This window comes from Lithobates pipiens, unplaced genomic scaffold (assembly GCF_037356315.1).
Source record: "Lithobates pipiens isolate NorthernLeopardFrog02 unplaced genomic scaffold, aLitPip1_a1.2 Scaffold_16, whole genome shotgun sequence".
NCBI lineage: Eukaryota > Metazoa > Chordata > Amphibia > Anura > Ranidae > Lithobates > Lithobates pipiens.
The window spans coordinates 463189619-463210114 of record NW_027507748.1 but is presented as its reverse complement, the minus strand read 5'-3'; the positions used below and the strand labels follow the sequence as shown (position 1 = coordinate 463210114).

The window sequence follows — 20496 nt, the reverse complement described above, 5'->3', positions numbered from 1 at the left end:
AGTACACACATATCGAAATTCAGCCAATTCAGTAGGAATGAGCCAAATTTCAGTACATGTGTATCAGGCTTTAGTTTAGGGGAAAGGTTATTTTTTTGAGGCTTATCAAGGGTTAAATGTTAGGGTAGATTAAGGATTAATGGTCAATTCTCTGAATCATTATGTTAGGGGTTAATTTCAAAAGTTTATATTAGACAGAGGGGTAGATTAAGTGTGAGGGTATGGTTAACTATTAAAGTGATATTAAAGGCAAGTTAAAAAACAAACATGTTATACTTACCTGCTCTGTGCAGTGATTTTGCAGAGAGCACCCCTGATCTTCCTCTTCCTGGACCTCCTGCCAAGTGCCCCTAGAGGAAACCGCTTGCTAAGGAAGCACCTGAGCAGGCTTGTTCCCAAGCCGCTGCTCTGTGTGTCCATTCACACACAGAGCTGTGGCTTTACCCTCCCCCTCTCTCTTGTAATTGGTTTGTTGGTCTTTGGCTCCCACTGTTATCTCAGCCAGTGAGAAGGGAGAGTCCTTGGAGAGCTGAGGCTTTTGTGCACATCACTGGTCACAATAGGTATGGGGGGGGGGGGGGGGGGTGGAGCTTGCTGCATTGAGAAGATCTTCTTACCTTCATGTATGGAATGCATGAAGGTAGAAAACCTTGAGCCTTTATAACTACTTTAACCACTACAGATCCGCGCTATTGCCAAATGACGGCATCAGCGCGGACCTACATTTCCGGGACTACGTCTATTGACGTCGTCCCGGATACGAGCGGCCTGCGCGCCCCCTGAGGGGCGCGCGCGGCGCGCTCTGTGATCGGCGAGTCCGTGAGATTCGCCTGATCACCGATCCGTGCAAGGGGTCGATCCCGACCCCTTATCACGTGATCAGCTGTCAGCCAATGACAGCTGATCATGTGATAGAACGGAGCTGGTAATCGGCTATTATTCCCCATCAGTGCCCATAGTGCCCACAGTGCCACCTACAGTGCCACCCACAATGCCACCCACAGTGCCATCCAGCAGTGCCACCAACAGTGCCACCCACAGTGCCCACAATCTGCCTCAAAGGTGCTGCGACCCAGTGCCGCCCATCAGTGCCCAGCAGTGCCGCCCATCAGTGCCCAGCAGTGCCGCCCATCAGTGCCCAGCAGTGCCACCTATCAGAGCCACCTATCAGTGCCACCTATCAGTGCCCATCAGTCCCATCTATCAGTGGTACCTATCAGTGCCCATCCGTGCCACCCATCCGTGCCACTTATCCGTGCCACCCATCCATGCCATCTTATCTGTGCCCATCTTTGCCCATCAGTGCCGCCTTATCTGTGCCCATCGGTGCCGCCTTATCTGTGCCTATTAGTGCCGCCTTAACTATGCCTATCAGTGCCCACCAGTGCAGCCCATCAGTGCCCACCAATGCAGCCCATCAGTGCCCACCAATGCAGCCCATCAGTGCCCACCAATGCAGCCATCAGTGCCGCCTAATCAGCGCACTTCAATGAAGGAGAAAAATGACCCGTTTGCAAAATTTTATAACAAACTATTAAAACATGATTTATTTATTTTTATTTTTTTGCATCTTTTTTTGTTTGTTTAGCAAAAAATAAAACTCCGAGCTGTAACTAAATACCACCAAAAGAAAGCTCTATTTGTGGGAAAAAAATGATAAAAATTTCATTTGGGTACAGTGTTGTATGCCCGCGCAATTGTCATTCAAAGTGCATCAGCGCTGAAAGCTGAAAATTGGTCTGGGACTGAGGGGGGTTTAAGTGCCCAGTAAGCAAGTGGTTAAGCATAGGAAACTTTGATAAGCATGTTTGTTTTGGCACAAAAAATCCTGCGTGCACTTGTACTCTGGGTTTAGGCATTGGAAAAAAATGTACTACCCCCAGTATCCACACATTTTCTAAATAATACATATGTCTAGTAACAGGAAACACATACCAGACACTAAACCCTTTGTTGACACACAATTTCACTTCTCTACTCAACTGTAATTTGTTGCCCATAAAGGAATTGGCTTTCAGAGAATTTTCTCACCACCAGTCTAACTGACAAATGACAGAATTAGCAGAGAGCCATTGCCTTAGTAATACATGTTTGACATTATTGAAGAAATGTGGTTACAGTATAATATGCATACCTAGTTATTTGAAGAATTGCAATCTGTCATGGGAAAATATGAAAACAGCCATTACCGACCTTCTGAAAGTTCTAGCTGCCTGTCATGCTGCTCTGCTGGTTGAATACTAGTGTCAAATGACCCTGAATACCTATTTAATATTTATGACATTATCTGCTACATTCATGCTTTGGGTTAAAGACTCAGAAAGGACTAAAGCCGGAGATAGATAAGCAACTAGTCTCCTGTAAGAGGTGATGGTTCATGCATTTTTCTCATGACAAGTTTCCTTGAAATGTCATTTTTTTAAAGCAATTAATGAAAAATAAAAATGCATTGCCCTAAGATAACTTATTCGTTCTTTGTTTAGGTGACAGTACCGTAATACACTGGCTTCTTAGTGTTAAACATGGGACTGCCCTTGAGAAAAAACAAAATAAAATACTAATAAAAGAAAATGGGTTATTCTTCATATACAGCCAGGTAAGAGGCCTAGATGCCCAAGATAATTTAATTACTTCTGTGATTTTAAAGTAGTTAGGGCAGTTTTAACTGAAAATCAGCCTATTTGGATTATCAGTCCATCGTGTAGCAAAAAAGTTTAGAAAATATTTTTGTTAAAATGTTAAACTCACAAGATGTTGATTCTGCTTTTTATCTGAAACAGTTGTTAAAAACCTGTAGCAACTTGATTTGCTTGCTACCTGTGCTTTATAATAAATAGCTAATACCATCAGTCCTCTAAACATTACTGACAGCACACTCTCCCTGAAAGTGGGTCACAGGTATACTTGTTATAACATATACTGTAATGGCGAGCATGTCCCAAATAACTATCAAAATATTCTGAGGAGGAATACTGTATAGTTTGTCTGTATAGATACAATGGCATTGTAAAAAAGAAAAGAAGGAGGGCGCACCTACCTAGTGCATTACCACTTAAAAGTTTTATTAAAAATGTATAAAAGCAATAGTACTACTCACAAATTGAGCATAAAGACAAGCTTTTCTTATCGGTCAAACTGCATCTCTTGGTAACTACAGACAAGACCTGATGACAGGAAGATCGGATGGTACCCCAAACGACTTGAACGTCTGACACGTTTCAGGGGCGCACCCCTTTCCTCAGAGCCTAGTCGGTCAGTGACTACTCTTTCCCGTGAGCCCCATTATATGCACCCATATGCCTATGCCCCCAAATGCCACTCCCCAGTCAGGCCATGCCCATCTACATGGGCTGGCTCCAACCAGAGGGACGTAACCTAATATCAATCTCAAAACCTACAAAAAGAGGGGAGATGACAATAGACAGACCAATTGGCCATATTGATGTTGCATCAAAAAAGTACTTTAAGAGTGTATGTGAAAACACCAGCTAACTAGTAAACATTGCATTAACCGTTAACCATTGCCACTTTACAACATAAATGATCAATGTACAAGTATATATATTAACATCAGTATATAGCCCAAACCCACCAAAAGGACTGACCCTTATATCTCTCTCACTCCACTACTTAGGCAATCGCTGCCATCTGATCTATGTAGTTCCATTGAAGTGCCGCTCTCTCCCCTACTGGAATGCATGCCAACACAGAGTCAGGAAGTGCTGGTGTCTCTGCGTTCCAACCCGCACTTCCGGCTCACTTGGACTCCATCTCCATACCTGTGCACGCACCCTAGACTATCGTAGCAGGAACGCAGCCCGGAAGTGCGGGTGTATTGTGCGTTCCACCTAACACTTCTGGCCGCCTGTGGGTATCGCGCACGCACTTAGCACCATCTCTATTCCACACGCCACTCCCCCTAATGGCTCAAACTGGGATTTAAGAGGAGGAGACAAAAAAAATAATAAAGGCTACATTGATAGTGCAGCAAAGCAAAACTAAAGTAATAAAAAATGTCCTCTAGAACAGTTCATAAAGTCTTTAATTTTAAGTCTTCAATATGGTATGATGTGGGAGATCATCACCAGCTGAGCACATATCCCAAAACACCCCGGAATGCCCAGTAGGATGTCCTACTCACCTGAAGACCATGACCCCTTTAGCTAAAAAAGAGGGCCAGTTAGCGCTTAGGTGGTTGAGTCATGGATCCTGTAAGATTTTTCTCTGAAGTGGATCAAGAATATCTTCTCCTCTCCACCATAAAATCAGAAAAGGGGAACCAATAGCATGATACCATTATAAAATAATCTAAAAACATAAAAATGCCTGCTTATATGTATAAGTGCCTTAACAGGCACTGGGGATTGCCCACATTCAAGCGTAAAGAGAACCACCGCCGCCCGGCTCGCCTTCAAGGGCCATGGTGCGTTCTACTGCCGAGTAACTAAAACTGGAAGCCAGGGACCCGGACATGATGTGACCGGAAGGGCGCCTCGATGTATGTTTTGTCTTGCAACGTCATAAGGAAGACGAGCGTACGTCAACGAAGTGTATGTCGAGGCGCATTTCCGGTCATGTCCGGATCACTGGCATCTGGTTTTACTTACTTGGCAGTGGAACGCATGCCGGCCCTTGAGCGCGAGCTGGGTGGCGGTAGTTCCCTTCAACCTTGAATGTGGGCAATTCTCAGTGCCGTGTTAGGCACCTATACATGTAAGCAGGCTTTTTTTGTTTTTAAATATACTTGGTATTGGTATTTCCAACATACAAAAAGTAAATAATAATTAACAAAGGGAAGGAGGGAGGTGGGGAGGGAAAGGGAGGACCAGAGCGCGGACCTTACGAAGGAGAGCTATCATGTAGCTCGAGAGAAGAAATCAATTATTTTTCAGAAAAGCGGTACAAACATCAAAATAGGTGGCACTTAATACCGAGGGGGGGGGGGGGGGGATAAACCGGATATAAGCAAAGTCTATGAGGTATCATTATCCGACAACATGTTTAAGTAGGAAGATGGAGGTGTGGCATCAAACTTGCTGGGAGGGTTGTGAAGCATATTTATCCCACAATCCAGTGGAGAGGGCCCAGAAAAAAAGGTGTCCAAAGCTGGCAGAAATTTCGATATGCAGAAGTCCCATTTGGTGTGGAAGCGGGAGGAGAGGTTGCAAGGAGAGCGAGCCATGTCAAGTTTCTCTTTACATAGGAGACTATTGAGATCTGTTTTCACGTCCGTGATGGTTGGAGGAGTGATGGGAGTCCACTGTTTGAGAATAGCCCTCCTTGCAGCCATGAAACAGATGGAAAGCCAAGCTTTGTTACGACGTTTAACCAATGGTTGTAATTTTGCGGTGCCAGGAGAGGGGCTTTCCAGGAAGCCGAATAGGAGAGGAAAGGGATCTTTACATGGGGTGTACCCCATAACCATACCAGCAAAGTTTTCCAGTTGGTCCCAGAAGCGAGAGGTGAAAGGACAGCCCCACATTCTGTGGAATAGGGAGGGTCTATGAAGGAAGCACCATGAACACTGTTGCTGGGTTTGGAGAGGACATGGACAAGGGAATGTAGGCACGAGGTATGATTTTGAGTTGGTGTTATAGCCCACTAGTATGTGGTCTTTGTTCTATGGGGAGGTGGGATTGAGATGTGAAGTTTTGGTGAGTTGAGAGGACAAAGATTTGTAGATGGCTGGGATTTTGAATAGCTTACTGTCTAGGATTGTGTCCAGTAGAGAGGTATGGAATCGCAGGTCTCTGGCAGGGCAGAGACTGACTGCAAAGTTAACTGCTTGCTGGACGTATATGTGATTGTGGGTGAGTTGAGAGAAGGGGAGGGCATTGCTGGTGGAATGGTTGAACAGATGGGCAAAATTGGTGAGCCCATGGGAGACCCATGTGGAAAATGCTGCATATTGCCGCACTTGTGGAAAAAGAGGATGCCTGATTATCGGAAGGTATCAAGATAAAAAGGGCGATATCCCTAATTTTTTCTGACCTCTCTCCCGGCTATTAAAGAGTCACGTAAAAGTAAATTGTGTTTCAGGGAGGGAGGAAGAGAATGAAGTTTGCAGTGCAGCAGAGTGGCCAATCCACACGGGTCTGCCATCTGGGACTCCATTTCAAAGTTGGAATACCTGGAGGCCTGAGTCAACCAGTCCAGACCCACTCTGAGGAGGCAAGACAGGTTATAGGTTTGAAAATTTGGTAGATTGGCGTACCCCTGATGTTTAGGAAGGAATAGCTTTTGTAGAGAGATGTGGGGACAAGCAGGCATTTGGTTTTTATATTATTTTATAATAAATGGTATCAAGCTAGTGTTTGCCCTTTCTCTCATTTCAATGTGATTTTATGGAGGAGAGGAGGAGATATTCTTGATCCACTTCAGAGAAAAACCTTACAGGAGCCATGACTCAGCGCTAATTGACCCTCTTTTTAACCAAAGCGATTATGGTCTTTTGGCGAATATGACACCATACTGAGCACTTTGAGGTGCTTTGGGATATGTGCTAAGCTGGTGATGGTCTCCCACATCATACCATATTGAGGACTTAATATTGAAGACTTTATGAACTGTTCTAGAGGACATTTTTTATCACTTTGGTCAATGTGTTGCACTATCAATTTAGCACTTTGCAGTTTATAAATTATGTCACGGTATTAATCATTTATGCTTTAATAATTGCATTTTATGTCATCACATGTTTATAATAAGTTGATAAGCTATAGGTAGCAGTTTATTTTAATAGTGCCCCCTTACACATTTTTCACACTGCGTTTGTTACCTACATTTGATATGTCGTTAACTTAGCATTGACTTTCGCTGCAGATCACAGCTGTAGTGCCTTTTTGATCACTGTGCGGGAAACACACCTCGTTCTGATGTGAACAGGCACTTACTCCTAAGTCCCCAACTCCCTGAATTTCTGGTCATGCCTAGGGAAGTAAGGTTTCTCTGCTTCCCTGCCTTTATAGTTCAAAGGAGCCACACCTGATAAGGCAGAGTTATCTGCAATTAGTTGGGAGGCCATCCACTGACAAAACTGGTGGGCAGGCAGCCAGGACAGAATCTAATAGCACACAGCTTCTCTATAAGACCCAGCTAATATTTTACCCTGATTAATCCACAGAGAAATCACTGTGAGCCCTTGTTTGTGCAGCTTTTATTATGTGTGTGTATTACTCTGCAGTGCATGCATGTTTTTTCCCATTTTGTTGTGCATTATTGATTCTTTTTGCACCTATTTAGTATATTACATTATTTACTATTTGACCATTTTGCTGATTACTGATCCTGCTACAGAGGAAAAATAATAAAATATAAAAACTGTTTTTAAACTGCATATACGCACGTGGCACTTGGCATAACAGCAAAGAGGAATGTGCTAAAGTGCTCCTCTATGCAAAGAAGCTGATTGACATATAATAAATCCTTCATTAATGCCAGCCAAACCCTCTTATGTAGCTCTTTAAACCTCCAACCTTCTGTGAATTTTTAGAAGATACTTGCATCTCCTACACATAACAAGTTGGCTGTATACAGGACAATCCATTTACCCATGCCTAATACCATAAAGCCATACATAATTGGCACCTCTCACACATTCACACCTCTCTGTTTATTAATCCTCTATCTAGCTGGAGATGCTGAGGGAAGAAGATTATAACCACTGTTAGGCCTATATCTTGGCTAAATTAATGTTAACATTCCAGAACAATCCTCTTTTTGGTTGCTTTTGGCAACAAACCAAATACTCTTACTACCAATGCTGCTTCTACGGACTACTTAGATATGGATTAAGCAGAGGTGCTATTGTTTAGGCAACATCAGCAGAAGTGAAAATAAATCTATAAAATGATTACCAAAGTTGTAATAGTACATTTTGGCTTAAGAAATGAACCTAATAGATTATTCAACAAAGTTTTAACTCAACCCATCCAACATTTAATCCTGCTTACTCTTCCTCAGATGTCTGACTGCCTGTTGCAACTTCCTCACCTAGTATAGATGTCCTTCTATGAGATCCTCATTATGTGAAACATCAGTTTGTAGACTGCCCCACACAAGTGGACAAATCTATAATAAGATCTGTTGAGAGGTACACAGAAGAAAGAGGGCATGACAAACAGTACATACAGTGGAGATGTCAATTAAACTCCACCTCTTTTGAAAGCCGCCAAGATGAAACACAGAGTAGAGGGAAGCTATGAGGCTATGGAGACAGTATCCCTGATACACAGGTGAGCTAGATTAATTCATCACTATTGAAGAAAGTTGGAGAGACTAGGGAACTATGTGGCTGCTTATGTTGCTGTTAATGTTGCTCATGTTGGTGAACTGGAGACATCCACAAAAACAAGCAATCATCTCTAGTGTGGTCATTTACTACAATTCAAGCCAAAAGGTACTACTCTAGTCTCTTTCTCCAGCTGGTGTCTAGTTGGCAGGTCTGGGCTTAGTCTTTCCTCTTGTGTACAAGGTAGATGAAAGATGGCAGAGAAGTAGAGCAAAATAGGCCAAAAAGTAATATTACATGGCAGAGCTACAGGTGTTCAGGTGAAGAGGGGGAATTGGCCTCAGTGTTGTGATGTGGCTCACCCACAGGAATGCCCATAAATTGCCCCATAAAAAACCCTGTGGCATGTAGCACTATCTGTATTCTAGACAAAACCCTGGCCAGGGATACTTTAGTTGAAAAAAATATTCAAGACACTTTTCAGACTCAAGCCTCCTGCAGCTTAATGATTCCCCTAGGGACCTTCCTTCAGTTCTTGGGTGAACAATTAAAGCTCCCTTTGAACCTTTGGAGAAAACATCTTTAAAATAACTAACTTTTAAAAACTCACTTTCCTTGTGGCCATTAGCTCAGCCCATAAAGTCTCCAAATGACAGACCCTTTTCGTTGAAGAACTATTTCTTATCCTGCTACAAAACAAGGACAACTGGACATTTTCAGATGTATAGTTTGATATATCCAAAATACTAGAGACATCAGTAAGTCAAACTCCCTGTTCATATGTTAATGGCCTCAGCAAAGGTGGCAAAACACCCAAAGCCTCCATGGTCCACTGGATTTATATGGCAATCAGTCTATATCTCGACAGGTAACACCTGACCCATGAGGATCACAGCACACTTTATCAGAGACCTGTCTACATTGAGAAAGCCAGTGCCTCAACTAAGCAGATATGAGGAGCTGCCACCTAGATGTGCATCAACAATTTTGACAAACAGTATTATATTGACATCCTCTCTAGTTAAGCTCAGGCCTTCAGGAGAAAGGTGCTTCAAGCAGATTTCCCACACTAGATAACCTTTTGCTAGTGTTTTCCTAGTCAACCAACCTGAAGAGAAATTTTGGAAAAATTCAAGTATTTACCTGAGAACTCCTTTTCTTGGAATCCTGCAGGATGGTGGTGTTTATTATTGTTATTCTGCATATTTAAGTGTGTAAGCAGGTGCTTACTAAGGTATTACAGTGTTGGTTGTGTTCAATATTTCTGGGGTTAAATCAGAGTTCCATTCGATTTTGTGTTTATTAAAACTTTTTTTACAAAAAGTGTAGCTGCTGACTTTTAATAAACACATACTTACCTGTCCCACGATCCAGCAATGTAGCCGCCCGAACCTATCCCTCTCCTCTTTCCAGCGCCGGCATCACAAGTGTGGGCACCTGGCTGTGAAAGCTTGCGGCTTCACAGCCTGGTGCATGCTGCACCTCCTCAATGGCCTGGGTAATCTTCTGGGACCTGTGAAGTGTCCCAGAAGATTGCAGGGAGGGAAGGGGAGATGAGAACTTCTGCTCAAGTCGCCTAGGTGGCCCCAGCAGAAATGAGAGCTGGGTACCTCTCAAAACTAGGTACCCACCCCCCCAAAAAATGACATGCCAAATGTGGCATGTAAGGGGGTGAGGAGTCCTTAAAGTAGAACTTTTGGGTGGAACCCTGCTTTAAGTGTATTTTGTTGTTTGTTAATTGTACTACTTAGTTAATGTTTCCCAGCAGAAATGCTGGGGTTTTACCTTGCTAGCAGACTTTCCTGGGTTTTCTGCAGAGCCCTGCCCCCTGCTGGAGAAACATAAAAAGAGATTAGTGTGAGAGAAAGAGCTCTAGCATGGGAACAGAGAGGAAGGAGTGCTGCATTATGTGAAGCTGTACTGAGCACATAGCCCCCCTTTTGTGGTACTTAGTCAAGGTACAAAAATAGGGATATGGACTCTTATGAAAGGACTTTTCTTATATGGCAGGTATGATTTGGGCAGCCTAAGTTAGGGTAAACTACAGCTGTAAATGGAAGAATCTTTGAGGGACTGTTCCACATTAACTATGTAATTTGCAAGACGTCCAAGTTTATAAAGTTACCAAATGTCTGGTCCGAAGTGCCTACAAAGGGGTGCATTTAAGAGCGTATCAAAAGAACAAGACTTGTACTAAAAAGAGGGATGAAGAGGAGAAGTGAGATGGCCCCCACATTTTCTGGACTGGTCTTACTGCACAGGGAACTTATGTACCTATCCTGGAAGGTACAGAATGACAGGAAAAGGGAGAGGGCAGTTTCATGCCCCCCCTTTTCCTCATGGGAGAGCGGCTGGATCAGCTGTTTCAAGTTCCCCCGCAGAGCCTGTGGCCAGCGGGGAAACAGCTGTTAGTCACGTGTTTTTGAGGAGGGGTACAGGTGACCCCTCTTCATGACATGTGAAAAAGCCCGGGAAGAACTGTTTTAAACCAGTTTTCTTGGGGTTTGTGGGGCTATATAAAGGGGGTTCTGCTGAGGGGGCTCATTCGCCTCAGAAGAAGAGCTGTGGTGTTCTCTCCCCTCCCTCCCTAAAAAAAAAAAAAAACTTGCATTTAAATGTATTTTAATTCTGTATGGTATGGTTATGTTAATGTATTTTGTTGCGGTTGTTGTTATGTGGTAAGTCACCTTTGCAAAAAAAAATAATAATATACAGAATTGTTACAGCAAAGGGGGACAAGTTATTATGGCTTTTTACTTATAGTGTTTCAAGTGTTGGGTATTTTGTGTTGCTGCCTGAGCCGTAGTGACTGGGCTAGCTTTAAGTTTATTGGATGAGTTTTGATGAGTTATGTACAATAGTTTTTTAAACCAGTAATAAACAACCACGGCCATTATTATCCAAATACCTGTCTGCTTGTCTTATTTCAAGTTTTTAAATAAAATTCCGGCCTGCTGTCCCATGAATACTTACGTAACGTATTCAAGCTTGTTAGCAACATAGAACTGTGCTGTGTTCTCACAATGGCACTGGGAGTGAGGTGGCAATCAAGGCTGTGTTGTTGGAGTGGCACATACCCTGTAGGAGAAAGAGTGCTTAACAGAGAAGTGCTTGGCATATTACAGTGAAACTGTACAAGGTGAACGTCTCACTTCTATGTTGAGGTACCTCCTTAATACTGATTTTCACATGACTGCAGCCCTGTCCATTAGCGAGAGTGTTCGCAAGGGGCCCCACATTGGGCGATAAGCCCCACCCACCTTTCTACTACTGAGGTCACTGGCTCCTGGGAGCCCCTTTAAGCTCTTTAGTCTCCTGTCAGGTGGGTGAAGCCATATTTAGTCAACTGCCCTGAAGGATTCCTGGAGTTATCAGGTAACAACTTGAGTTTTCTGTATGCAGAGGTTAAATCTCTTTTCCTCATAATGCAAAGAGCATCCCCTTGTCAGTCGCTTTGACCTTACTTTGAACTAAGTTTACTATATGGAGCTTTTTTTTTTTAAATATCCCCTTATAGGAAGAATAAATTCAGTTAAAGTATAACTAAAGGGAAAACTTTTTAATTTTTTTAATTTTGGATAAAAGCGAGAAGGATTAGAACACCTGTCAGTTTTTATTGCTGTCTGTGTCCCCGTTAGGAAGATTCACCCTCTCTATTTGTTATGTTTACCATTATCATTGAAAGTGAAAGTAGAAGAAAATCTCACATTTTGGGTTGTCCCCAAAAAAGTAAAAGTGGGGAAATCTTCCAATGGAGGCACTAGTTTTGCTGACATGGGGGGCCCCAAGAGATTATCTTATTTTTCAGGTATTTCCTCTCACATTCTGTTTTGGTTATGTGACAGAAAGTGAAGGTAAATCTCCCCAATGGGAGACAGATGGCAAAAATAAACCTTACAGGGGTTATAACCCCTCCTTATCCAAACTGAAAAGAAAAAAGCTTATAGTTCTACTTTAAGTTAAACTTTACTAATAACAGAAAATGTCCCTAATAACTGAGGTCCTTCATGCCTCTTAGTTGCCCTTTTCTGCACTCTCTCCAATTCCACAAAATGCTTTTTGTGAACTAGTGCCCAAACGGAACTGTATATTCCAGACAAGGTTTTACTGATGCTTTGCAGTGGGCTAGTTTATGCCTGTCTGTCTATTTGTCTCTCTCTCTCTCTCTCTCTCTTTCTCTGAAGTATATACCTCTATTAAACTGCAGATTAGCAATTTGGGCTGCTATCAAATTCATGATGTACCAGAACACCCAGATACTTCTATGGCATTGACCCTTCTAAAAATGGGTAGAACATGTAACATGTTCCAAAAGCGAACTTATCCTTTAAAGCATTTGTTAGCCCAAAAAAAAAAAAAAAAAAAAAAGGATCCCGCTCCTTTAAAGCATGTTGCATGACACAGTGCTTGTCCTGTGTCATTTGGCCCCCTGTATAGATGTGACTGTGACTTGAACCAGTATCCAGCTGGTTGTTGCTACAGCAACTCGAGAGCTCATCCAGGAATGTGTGCGATGGGAATATGAAGTATTATTTGGCCCCCTGTAACACCTAAAAAACCTGGCTGATCCTGCCAGTTTCTCCTCCCCCCTCTGTAAATTGGCCACGATGTATCATGGCTGCTGAGACAAGACACCATGATCAGTTTTCGTGCCTCTGTCATCAGCAGCCTGCTATCTGCTCTCCTCTCTGCTCCTGTGTCCTCCCCCTTCCCTCTCTGTCTGTGTGTGAGCCACCCCTCCCCTCTCCTGCTGCTCTAACCTGTACACTAACCTGTATACACCATCAGCACTGCCTCCTATTGCAGTGTTCCCCTCTGTGAATGATTTATAAATATAAATGTTGTAAATACCTAATTTAAGAGCCGAGATTGCAATCACAAACAGCCATCTCTCTCCTCCTCTCCTCCTCCCCTCCAGACTGAAATTAGCAGAGGAATCTCAGCCCCACCCCTTGCAACTCTCAGAGGAGGAAAGGAGAAAGCTGGCCAGTCATGTGATCACAGTCTCGTAAATAGTTATTTGCAGCATTTATTTTTATAAATCACACACAGAGGGGGACACTACAATAGGAGGCAGTGCTGATGGTGTATACAGGTTAGAGTGGTTTAACAACCACTGTAACCGTCTAATGACAATGACGCATATTCTATTTGTGGTCCCTATGTTTATTAAATATTGCAAAATCTTTGTTTTTTCTTTTTAGGTTTGGTACACAGATGAAGTGTTTGCAGCGGGTCATTTAGTACAGAGGAAGAAGATGCAGACTGTGGGGGATGATCCAAATGTGGTTACTTTATTTAGATGTATACAAAATATGCCAAAGTCAGACCCAAACAACACATGTTTTACAGGTGGTAAGTAATGTAATTAGAAAAATGCTGAGGGGAGATCTTATTTGAAAGGCATATTTCTGAGGTAAATGTCCATTTTTTTTAAAAGTATTTCTAAAGGCTCGGCTCTCTGGGGACTCTCCCTCCTCATCGGCTGAGACAGCAGCACAGCCAGTAAGCCATTGAGAAGAAAGGGGAGAGTGGGGCCAATCTGAGTGTGAATTGACACACAGAGCAGTGGCTCAGGAGCAAGCCTGCTCGGTTGCCACATAGCAAGTGCGGCTTCACTTCCTGCTGCCCTACTGTGCATGCGCGACTTGCGCTGCGCTATACTACTGGGCCCTGCTGTCTCCTGGAACCTGTGCATCTCCAAGAAGACAGCGGGGGGGGGGGGGGGGGGGTTGATACCCGTGGGTGGCTCGGATATCTATGCCCGGGAGTGGGAGCAAAATACCTGTATTAGACAGGTATCTGCTCCCCCCATCCCCTAAAAGGTGCCAAATGTGACACGGGGGGAGGAAGCGGAAAAGTGGAAGTTCCATTTTTGGGTGGAGCTCCGCTTTAAAAGGTCTTTTCGATTTTTAAGCTAAAAGATGGGAGGAGAATGACAATTGCTAATTTTTTTAATTGATTTGAAGATAGACATTTCATGCATCTTTCATTGTGATTAACACAAAATGTAAGCATTGGTGTCTATTATTTAATGTCACGAAAATGGAATATAACATGGAAATCTGTTTTTGTTGATTAAAATAAATCCCCTCAAGATTTAGAACTAAACATAGAATTTTAGCTTTACTGGAGATACTTTTTTGCCTCTGTTTTGTAGAAAATGAACTGCCCCATGTCAGGGCACTTAAAGCGACCCTGATGCTAGTCTAAAATTGCCTTTACAATCACTTTAAATTACACATATATATATTTTATAATATATATGTTTACTTTCATTGGAGTTTTTCATTTAATGATTTAAATTTGTACACATAAAGTGCCTTGAAAAAGTATTCTTACCCCTTTCCACATTTTCTCATGTTACAACCAAAAGCAAAAATGTATTTTATTGGAATTTTATGTGATAGGCCAACACAAAGTAGCACATAATTGTGAAGTGGAAGGTAAATGATAAATGGTTTTCAAAAATTCTCTAGATGAGTTACCATGGGCCTTCTGGCTGCTTCTCTGAGTAATGCTCTCCTTGCCCAGCCTGTCAGTTTCGGTGAACGGCCATGTCTTGGTAGGTTTGCAGTTGTGCCATACTCTTTCCATTGTCAGATGATGGATTGAACAGTGCTCTGTGAGATGTTCAAAGCTTGGGATATTTTTTTATAACGTAACCCTGCTTTAAACTTTTCCACAGCTTTATCCCTGACATTTCTGATGTGTTCCTTGGCCTTCATGATGCTGTTTGTTCACTAAGGTTCTCTAACAAACCTCTCTGGGCTTCACAGTACAGCTGTATTTTTACTGAGATTAAATTACACACAGGTGGACTCTAATTCCTAATTAGGGGACTTCTGAAAGCAATTGGTTCTACTAGATTTTAGTTTGGGGTATCAGAGTAAAGGGGGTTTAATGCAAATGCATGCTACAACACTTTTTAGATATTTATTTGTAAAAATAAATTGAAAACCATTTATCATTTTCTTTCCACTTCCCAATTATGTGCCACTTTGTGTTGGTCTATCACATAGAGTGGGCATTTCATTCCCATTAAAGTTTTTTTTTGTATATGGTGGAAAGTAAAAAGAAAATCCCAAATTTTGGGTTGACATCAGAACACTAATAGTGGGGAACTCTTGCAATGGGGATGCTAGTTCTGGTAAAAATTATGACAACCCTGGATTCTTTCACTTTCCTCTAACTTCCTGCTATCGAACAGGAAGTGAAGGGAAATCTCCCCAATGCGACACAAATGACAAAAAAAAAAAAATAACAGGGGTTATAATCTTCCCTTATTCTATCATAAATTTTTAAAAAATATTTTGCCTTTAGTTTCAAATTTAAGTCTAATAGGAAGGCAGAAACTGCTAGAAACAGGTCAAATGCAGGTTAGAAGGAAGTCAATTGCAGGTCAAATGCACCTGTCAATGAATTCCAAATTATCTGGCTTTCATCTCTAACTTACCCCAAACAGATGGCATCAACACAAGACCAAAGGACAAAGGCCATCAACACAGCCCATTCATTTAATTCACATTTATAAATACGTAGAAACAAAAATAAAATCTAGTTTTATCTAAAACTGCCATTTCAGTTGAACTAGATGTCAGTAGTCACCTGCTAGATTCTTATATGTGTCTGAAGTAGTCACTATTATTACAATATTCTGCTTAATACGCTATTCTGTTTTCCAGGGCTTGCAAAATTAGAAGAAGGCGATGAGCTCTTCCTTACAATACCAAAAAGTGATATTAAAATATTTCTGAGTGGTGATGGCACATTCTTCGGCGCAATCAAACTATTGTGAAACAGAAACAGAAAATGTTCTTTTTAAACCAAAGTTCAAGGACGCAAGATAAGCCTACTAATTAAGAGAAATAAAAAACAGGAATATACATAAAATGTCATTTAATTTACGAGAAGGGAGCAATGTATTTTTGGAAATCCAGAACCAGCATAAACCAACCTTTCTCAATAAGAGTTCTGTGTAACCCTAGGGTTCCTCCAGAGTTGCCAGATGTTTCTTGAATAATGAGCAATTTCTGTCTCTTAGATAAGTAACCACTGACCACCACGATCTTTTGTTTATCTGTAGGGGGAAATAGTTTCCAATAGCTAGAGAGTTAAAGCAGTGGTAAACTGTGGCTGGTTAAAGAAAAGAAGAAAAAAAAAACACCTCTAAGGTAATCGCATAATGTGCCAGTAAGCATTGCATACTAGCACATTATGAAACACTTACCTTACAACAAAGCCTTCAAGCAGTGTACTGTCACCGTTGAGAGGTCTAACATCATTCCCGGTCTTCTTCTCGGTTCACATGCTTCGGCTGTGTGATTGGTTGGAGCGGCAATGTCGTCACCCTCTGCAGATGTGGGAGGAGCCCTCAGTGTCGGCACAAAGCTCTGAAGGTCCAGTAAGGTATTTCGGACCTTCAGAGCGCGTGCGCCGGTGATGTCACCAGCTGCATCCAGGGTGAATATCTCCTAAACGGTGCACGTTCAGAATATATTCATTTTACCTACAGGTAAGCCTTATTATAGTCCAAACAAGAAGCACACACCGTATCAGGTAATAAACAGGTGCACTGGGTTTCAGATGCCAACCTTGGCTCACCACTGTCCACAATGCAAAGAAAAAAGAAGAAATTGGTTGCACACCAGACCATCAAAATGCTTGATAAGAAGTTCTTTATTGTCGTATGCCAGTCAAACATGCAGGAATACAGATAGTTGACGTGTTTCACATGAGCGTACCATGCTTGTTCACAACTATAGCCTTATTATAGGCTTATCTGTAGGTAAAAATCACAAATCAGGCTTTACTACCACTTTAAAGAGCATTCTTCCCATCGACTTTTATGCTAATGTACAATGAGCTGTAGCTATAAAAATTATTAGCAGAGGTTCCTTGTGATGGGAAAGTTATTTTAAGAATTCCTGTATGTTAAAAATGAGGAAGGCTGGTTTAAACAGTAACAGTGTTTGTGATTAAAGAATTATATTATATTACATAACATGTAAAATATTTATCATTTTCAGTTTTGAGAAAAGTATTTACACATTAAAGTGTGCTTTTTTTATACAATCATTCTGTAAACATGAGTATGTCATAACTTTTACCACTGTGAAAATCTTTCATTTTAAATACAATGTTCTTGTTTTTAGATCCCAACTCCAGTTTGAACCTTTTTTTTAGGTTTTGGTTAAATTGACCCATGCTAACCCAAATGATCAATATAAGTAAACATGAACTAAAGTTTTTGATTTGGGCATTCTAAGGCCACGTACACATGGGCGGATTGTCTGGCCAACTAAGTTCGTCAGACAATCCGACAGACAGTCCGTTCAAAATTTGCATGAACGGACTTGACCACACACGATGAGCAGACAGTCCGCTGAAAGCGTGCGCGATGACGTGTACAGCACGTACGACGGGACTAGAAAAACGACGTCCTATACACTGCAATGCAACCTTCGGCCGTGTAAATCCTTTCTGAGCATGCGCCATACTTAGTTCGTCCAACTTGCCTACACACGAGCGGACTGTCCGCTGAAACCAAGTTTGGACGGACAAAACCAAGTTTGAACGGACAAAATTTCGGAAATTCCGTAAGACTTTGTTTGTCAGACAGTCCGCGGACTAAGTTGGACAGACAATCCGCCCGTGTGTACGCGGCCTAAGTGAGAACCCATTCCTTGTTTAAGCTTATTGAATTTAAAATATTATTATAGAATGCAAGAACAAAAACTCTATGATTTCAAGAGAGCCGGCGACACCAACAGGACTTAGTATATCACACAAATGGGAGTTAACGCTCTCTGGATCCATTGTCAGTGGGGTTCCCAGGGTGACCGAACTGAGAAATGAGGACACTCCACAGGAGTCCCACTGAAGGGGGGAGGGTTGGTAGCGGGAAGACGAGTTTATTATTTGCTTTTCAGGCTCAATACAGTCAGAATGTATGGCTTCTGATCACTGTGAGATAAATGCATAGTAGCGCCGGTACTCCTAATGAGTACGCGATATGTGTTTACATTTTTGTTTTTGCTCAAAACTGTAATGAGTTTTTGGACTAATTGTGCTAAATTGTACTTTGGGATCAGTTTGGCTGGGCTGTATAGAAGTTCTGCCTGGTCATAGGTGGGGTTGTACACCTGTGGGAGGCTTTAGAATGCAGTCTGGTTGGACACATTGGGTACCAATCTCTAGCTGGGAACCAATCAGTGAGCGCGTTTGTCTCACTGCATAATCTGGGAAAGGGTACTTAAGGTGCCAAAGTCACGTGGTTCTGCTTTCCGGTCCAGAAGTTGTTGCTGACTCCATGGTCCTGGTCCTCCTGACCAGCCCCCGGGGGCCCTCATGGCCTGGGGTGCGGATCCATTCATTTTTGAGTCTCAGAACTGGCTAGTTGGAGGCGCAGTAACTGGAAGGAGGATTCTAAGATGTTCCGGGGCCGTCTCGGGTTTGGAGAGGTCCAGCAACTCTAAATGCGACCAGGGGAGAACTCTTCAGTAAGAGGGCCACACACAAGGCTGGCTGCTCGGTAAGACCTGGAAGCTGAGCTACCATGGACATTGACTGAATCCACAATTCTTACAGTATCGCTGGACCGGCTGAAAGATTCTGGTACAGTAAGAAAGGTTCCTACTTCTACCCTTCCAGTTGTAAGTAAGTTTCCAACCAAGTCTATATGAGAGACTTTGAAAAGCTAGAATTATCTGTTGGCTACTAAACCCAAAACTAAACTAAAAGGATTTATCAGTTAAAGAATCCAGTTGCGGGTGGCTGTTCCCTGGATTGTGTACTTAGAGAGAGACTTTCATGGAGTCAGCAGTTTCAAGTACCTGAGCTAAACTTTACCCTGATACCCTCTATTCCCAACTTAGAGACTGAGTTTGTTCAATCGTTAAATGCAAAATAAAAATCCTAACAAGGAATTCAAGTGCCAGTCTCTACAGTTACTGGGTTATCAACCCTGGGAACCCCTAGACAAGGATGAGCTGGAGGAGGTAATCGGTAAGCCCAGAAAAATTAAGCAGCTCCTTCGGGGGTAAGTGCTACACATACATACATAAAACCTTCCTTGAGATTTAAAATCCAAGGAAGGCACACAATGATGATGGAAAGTATTCAGATCCCCTTAAATTTTTCACTCTTTGTTATATTGCAGCTATTTGCCAAAATCATTTAAGTTCATTTGTTTCCTCATTAATGTATACACAGCACCCCATATTGACAGAAAAATACAGAATTGTTGAAATTTTTGCAGATTTATTAAAAAATAAAAACTGAAATATCACATGGTCCTAAGTTTTCAGACCCTTTTCTGTGACACTCATATTTAACTCAGGTGCTGTCCATTTCTTCTGATCATCCTTGAGATGGTTCTACACCTTCATTTGAGTCCAGCTGTGTTTGATTATACTGATTGGACTTGATTAGGAAAGCCACATACCTGTCTATATAAGACCTTACAGCTCACAGTGCATGTCAGAGCAAATTAGAATCATGAGGTCAAAGGAACTGCCTGAAGAGCTCAGAGACAGAATTGTGGCAAGGCACAGATCTGGCCAAGGTTACAAAAAATGATGTTGCACTTAAGGTTCCTCAGAGCACAATCCTTAAATGGAAGACATTTGGGATGACCAGAACCCTTCCTAGAGCTGGCCGTCCAGCCAAACTTAGCTATCAGGGGAGAAGAGCCTTGGTGAGAGAGGTAAAGAAGAACCCAAAGATCACTGTGGCTGAGCTCCAGAGATGCAGTCGGGAGATGGGAGAAATTTATAGAAAGTCAATCATCACTGCAGCCCTCCACCAGTCGGGGCTTTATGGCAGAGTGGCCCAACGGAAGTCTCTCAGTGCAAGACACATGAAAGCCCGCATGGAGTTTGCTAAAAAAAACACCTGAAGGACTCCAAACTGGTGAGAAAGAAGATTCTTTGGTCTGATGAGACCAAGATAGAACTTTTTGGCCTTAATTCTAAGCGTTATGTGTGGAGAAAACCAGGTACTGCTCACCACCTATCCAATACAATCCCAACAGTGAAGCATGGTGGTGGCAGCATCATGCTGTGGGGGTTTTTCAGCTGCAGGGACAGGACAACTGGTCACAATAGAGGGAAAGATGAATGCGGCCAAGTACAGGGATATCCTGGATGAAAACCTTCTCCAGGACATCAGACTGGGATGAAGGTTTACCTTCCAACAAGACAATGACCCTAAGAATATAGCTAAAATAAAGAAGGAGTGGCTTCACAACAACTCAGTGACTGTTC

General features: G+C 42.3%; 1 protein-coding gene across 1 annotated transcript in view; it reads left to right on the top strand.

The window, feature by feature from the left end:
* TNFSF13B (TNF superfamily member 13b) overlaps positions 1-17334 on the top strand; it is a 40297-nt gene extending 22963 nt beyond the window's left edge. Inside the window, exons 4-6 of the mRNA XM_077482905.1 lie at positions 2484-2596; positions 13435-13585; positions 15916-17334. Of these exons, the coding sequence (XP_077339031.1) occupies positions 2484-2596; positions 13435-13585; positions 15916-16028 (377 nt within the window). The 3' untranslated portion in view covers positions 16029-17334. The remainder of the gene's footprint in view (positions 1-2483; positions 2597-13434; positions 13586-15915) is intronic.
* Positions 17335-20496: the final 3162 nt, after the last annotated feature.